We start from the raw sequence: 5,184 nt of genomic DNA, 5'->3' as shown, positions 1-5,184 counted from the left end.
GTCCTTTTAGCTTTCTAATTCCACCGGAATCACCCTGTTTGACCAAGTAACGAAGAAATGGCAGCCGTTTGAAGTTCAGTGCGCGAAGCAGGAATTACGCGCTGAGAAGTGCTCGATCGAGAACTATTTCTATTCGATCGAGAGCCCATTTGCTCGATCGAGAGCCACTTCTTCTCGATCGAGTGGTTTAGGATGAATAAGTACTCGATCGACTATTTTTCCTTTCGATCGACCAGTTCCTTTTATGCCTTTGCTCGATCGAGTGATTTAGTTACTCGATCGAGTGGATTTTTATTGGATTTGGTGGGCTTTTTAGTTATTTTCCGTCATTAGGTTTAATTAAACTCCTAATTTCTTATAAATAGGAGTGAGGTCGTCATTTTATGCATCTCCTTTTACCCGGAGACACTCTGACTCTCTCTTTTCTCTTGGAACGATACACTGTTACTTTGCTTTTTATTCCGGATCATTATTTCAGTAACAATTCTTCCCTTTTCTTTCTTAATTTAATGTTTAATTCTCTTTTAATTCTTGTTCTTGTTTATTTTATCATGAGTAACTAATTCCCCATAGTATGTTAGGATTAGGGAAGCCGTGGTAGCAATGTTTTAACTGACTTATATAGATTAGTCTTGCGATAGGAATTGTATTAGGCAATTTAATTGTTATCCGGTCGAATGAATGCATGCAGGAGACCAATAAATCTAGTTAACCCTGACCTGGATCGAAAGATTGGAAGGGAAGGCTTGCTTAATTACAATAGGGTATCGTAGTGAGGGCGAAAGTTAAGCTGTTTACGCTCTAGGGCGGTTTAAGGACCGAAAGGTGACGACCATAGCTCTTCTTATCAATAGTCTAATCGCCTTAGTATTCCCGATAGTATAAGATCTGATAGCTACCACGGTAGACCGACTCCTAGCATACTTCCTTTCTCTTACTGTTAATTCTCTTATTCATTTCCCTCGCCTTAATCTTTAGTTTAGTTAAATCAATCAAAACCCCCAATTGTGACATTAGACAGATAAATAGACAAGTAGATAGTACACCGCCTCCCTGTGGAGATCGACCCTACTTACCGCTGACTTCTGTTAGTAGTACTTAGGTATTTTATTTTTGGTACGAAACGACAGTATCAATCGGTCCTAATGAATTGGGCGGATAACATTCGCAGGGCGCGCATCCGACGCGTGTCAAGGTCGGGAGGATACTCTCCTGTTTCCTTGAATTTCAAAATGGCTGTGTACCAGGGTTCAGTTTCACATTCCTCGGCATTATCGATTGCATTCACATAGGCAGGTGACGATCTTCTTTCGACATATATTGGAATACTGTCTATGTGGTCAGGAATGTTGATCAGGGCAGCTAGCTTGGACAACGCATCTGCAAACTGATTTTCTTCTCTCGGGAGGTGAACATATTGAATATCCTCGAAGTACTTTTCCAATTCTTCGATTTTGGTTTGATATAGGGCCAAACTTTGGCTCTTAATTTTCCATGACCCACCCACTTGATTGATCACAAGGGACGAGTCTCCATGTACTAACAACTTCTTCACACCCAAGTCAAGAGCACTACGTAAACCAAGCAAACATGCTTCATATTCAGTGGCGTTGTTCGTTACATTGAAATCAAGCTTGATGGACACGAGCAAGTGTTCACCTATCAGGGAGATAAGAAGAATGCCCACTCCATATCCCATGTAGTTCGATGCTCCATAGAAATACAAATCCCATATGTCATTCTCGACATGAACCAGGTCTTCGTCGGAAAATGACCAAGTGTCGACGACTTCTGTTTTTTCGATTGGGTTGTCGGTGAGGAAATCGACAACCGCCCTTCCCTTGATCACTTTCAAAGGTACCTACTTGATATTGAACTCTGATAACATGAGGGTCCATCTCGACATTCTTCCATTTAGCACTGGTTTTTCAAACAAGAACTTGATCGGATCCATTTTGGAGTTGACACTTACACTGTAGCTAAGCATGTAATGTCTTAATTTCTTCATTGCCTAGACTAGGGCCAAACATGTCTTTTCAAGAGGTTTATACTTTACTTCATAGTCTAAGAAATTTTACTGATGTAGTAAATAGCTCTTTTTTCTTTGTTAACTGTTTGGGCTAACGTAACCCCAATCGTTGTATCCGTAACAGTTACATACAATGATAACGGCAACCTGACTACTTTTGGGCTTAAAACTGGTGGAAAAGATAACACTTCCTTTATTTTATCGAACGCGGCCTGATCATCCCACATAACATGTTCTCCGACCTTCGGTTTCTTAAAGATCGGCTCACAAATCATTGTCAACTTCGCGACGAAACAGCTTATGTATTGAACTCTTCCCAGGAAATCTCAAATTTCTTTCTCGATCTCGGGATGGGGCATTTCAATAATGGATTTTATTTTTGATGGGTCTACTTCGATGCCACGGTGGCTAACGACATGACCTAACAGTTTGCCAGAGGTAACCCCGAAAGCACACTTCTGCGGATTCAGTCTCATGTTGTACTTTCGCAATCTTTCAAAAAAATTTTGTAGCGCCCCAAGATGGCCACTACGTTCCCTTGACTTGACCATCATGTCATTGACATAAACTTCAACTTCTTTGTGCATCATATAATGTAGCAACGTCGTTGTCGTTCTCTGGTACGTCGCCCCGACATTTATCAAACCGAAAGGCATTACTGTGTAACACTAGGTTCGCCATTGTGACGTAAACGCTGTCTTATGCATGTCCTCCTCAGCCATTTTTATCTAATTGTAACCAGCATATCCATCAATGAATGATAGTAATGCATGATTTGCCGTATTGTCAACCAAGATATCGATGTGAGGTAATGGAAAGACGTCCTTCAGACTAGCTTTTTCAGATCCCGAAAGTCCACGCACATGCGAACCTTACCATCTTTTTTCGGTACTGGCACTACATTGGCGAACCAATCCAAATAATCTGACACCTTGATGAACCCGGCTTTGAGTTGTTTATCGATTTCTTCCTAACCTTTAAAGACCACTCCGAACGCATTTTGCGTAGCTTTTGCTTTACTGGTTTGAACCCTGGTTTGATCGGGATCCTGTGCTCTGCAATTTCCCTATCAATTCCCGGCATGTCTTTGTAAGACCATGCAAAAATATCTTTGAACTCAATCAGCAGGTCAATGAACCCTTGTCTCTCTAAGGGATCTAAGCTAGTTCCTATCTTAAGCTCCTGTGGTTCTAGGTTGGTTCCCTATTTGATAGTTTCGATATCTTCGATCACCGAGTTTATTAGGTCATACTCTTTTAACCCTCTAACCAATTGTGGAGGTGGTTCTATCTCCTCTTCTTCTTCTTCAACCTGCTCGCCTTCGGCCTCATTCTCAATGTCACTACTAAAACAATAATTTTCAAAAATTAAATTGCAATGTAAATAAAACAAGTCGTAAGAAAATTGGTTCATCTTATTATTATTAATTTGAAACTGCATGAAATGCGCTAGCATTTGAGGCAACTGATCAGAGGTCAGTGGCGAGACAACAGAGGTACTTGAGACAGGCCCCAGGATACCGGAATTAGAAAGGGGTGCATTAAAAGGAAATACTTGGGAGGGGGTGGCTTCAACACCTGACTCCTTAGACTCAAACTTAGAACTCTTATCAGACTCGGACTGAGACTCAGATTCAGACTTGGAACCATCATCCACCTTGAACATTTCTCCTTCTCTCGTAGTCAACTTGAAGAGGAGTCCTCTATTGTCGGTCCATTTAACAGTTTTCCGCCATCCAGAAATAGTCCTCTTAGGATCTACATCGATGGTGAGGGTAGCTGGATCGAACCTGTCACTTCGAAGGATCATGTTAACCAAGCCTTCGCTCAGTGTTACCCTCTTTCATTCTTGTCCAAAAAGGAGACCCAATGCCACCCCATCTTCGATAGGGGTCGAATCGATCCTTTCTGGTGCTACGGCTAGCACGTCTTCGAGGATGTAGTAACAGCCTTGGAATATTTCAATTCCAGAACCCATCCTTTTATTCTTCCAGACGTAAATGGGTTCGGGAAAGTCCAAACATGATTCATTTTCTCCGGCCCTCACGAAATACCCATTTAGCGTCAATAGGTATGGCTTCATTTTGATTTTTCGGCCTTCAACCGATTTCTTCTTCTTTGCCGAAAGATCTTTTTCATTGGGCTCATATCCGAGCCCAAATATTGTTCCTTTTAGCTGTTAGAAATCTATATCTCATTATACAACATATTCATATATGTTTCAAATTTAATTTAGTCATAAATTTAAATTAGATCTTATGCATGCAAACTAAAAAGAAGAGATAACAAAATCAATTTCTCACCATTAAAATTTCGGTCAAATGGGCACCAACAAGATCTCCTTCTTGTTAGTTCTTGAGCTTTACAATATTGGATGAACATTCATAACTTCAAAATAGAAGCCCTCCAATTAGTAGCACCCAAGACTATCCCTTAATTCCACAAACTAACATGTACTAGATATTTGTAATGTGGTTTACCTTAAATTGATTACTAATACTCATATACTACTACTAGTATTATTAGTTATTGATTCATCCAAATTAGATTCATAAAAGGGACTTTTATGAAGAACAAGAGAGAGAGAGAGAGAGAGAGAGAGAGAGAGAGAGGTATTTTCATAAAAATATGTAAGAATGAATAAAAATGAGGAAAAACACTCTATATCCACTTACAAAAACCGGTGGCCTCTTATGTTCTATAGACCATAATTCTTTTTCTTTTTTGTCTTCACAAGACAAATGTGTAAGCCTTTGTCCATAGTCATGTCACTATCAACCATATAGGACAAATGAATAAGACAAATGGAAAAAGACAAAACATCTCACAATGCGCACCAATTTCGGTTTATGTGTGTAATATGGAGTCCATTTTATTTTTGTCAATTGTACAATTGTATGTCATGTGACATGTGACATGTCTTATGTCATATATTAATTTAAAATACATATGTAACAAATTAAATATCATTTACAAATTAAATAAATCATATTTAACAAATTGACTAATAATTTAAAATTACTTTCTCATAAAATGGTCATTTAATTACTAGTAAGTATAATTTATAATATCTTGTAATTATAACTAACTTATCATTCTAATCTCGCGTGTTTCGCAAACACCGATTAATTTTAGTAATATAACTTCTTAAATTAC

General features: G+C 38.9%; 1 protein-coding gene across 1 annotated transcript; it reads right to left on the bottom strand.

Annotated features, from left to right (window-relative positions):
• Nucleotides 1–1,132: 1,132 nt before the first annotated feature.
• On the bottom strand, nucleotides 1,133–2,685 carry LOC141632395 (uncharacterized). Its single transcript, XM_074444946.1, has 2 exons — nucleotides 2,443–2,685; nucleotides 1,133–1,861 (listed from the first exon to the last, which is right to left on the bottom strand). Exons 1-2 carry the CDS (start codon nucleotides 2,683–2,685, stop codon nucleotides 1,133–1,135), a joined length of 972 nt encoding a protein of 323 aa, XP_074301047.1.
• Nucleotides 2,686–5,184: the final 2,499 nt, after the last annotated feature.

Source organism: Silene latifolia, chromosome Y, assembly GCF_048544455.1.
Source record: "Silene latifolia isolate original U9 population chromosome Y, ASM4854445v1, whole genome shotgun sequence".
NCBI lineage: Eukaryota > Viridiplantae > Streptophyta > Magnoliopsida > Caryophyllales > Caryophyllaceae > Silene > Silene latifolia.
The sequence above is the reverse complement of the archived record's forward strand: the minus strand, read 5'-3'. Positions and strand labels throughout refer to the sequence as shown.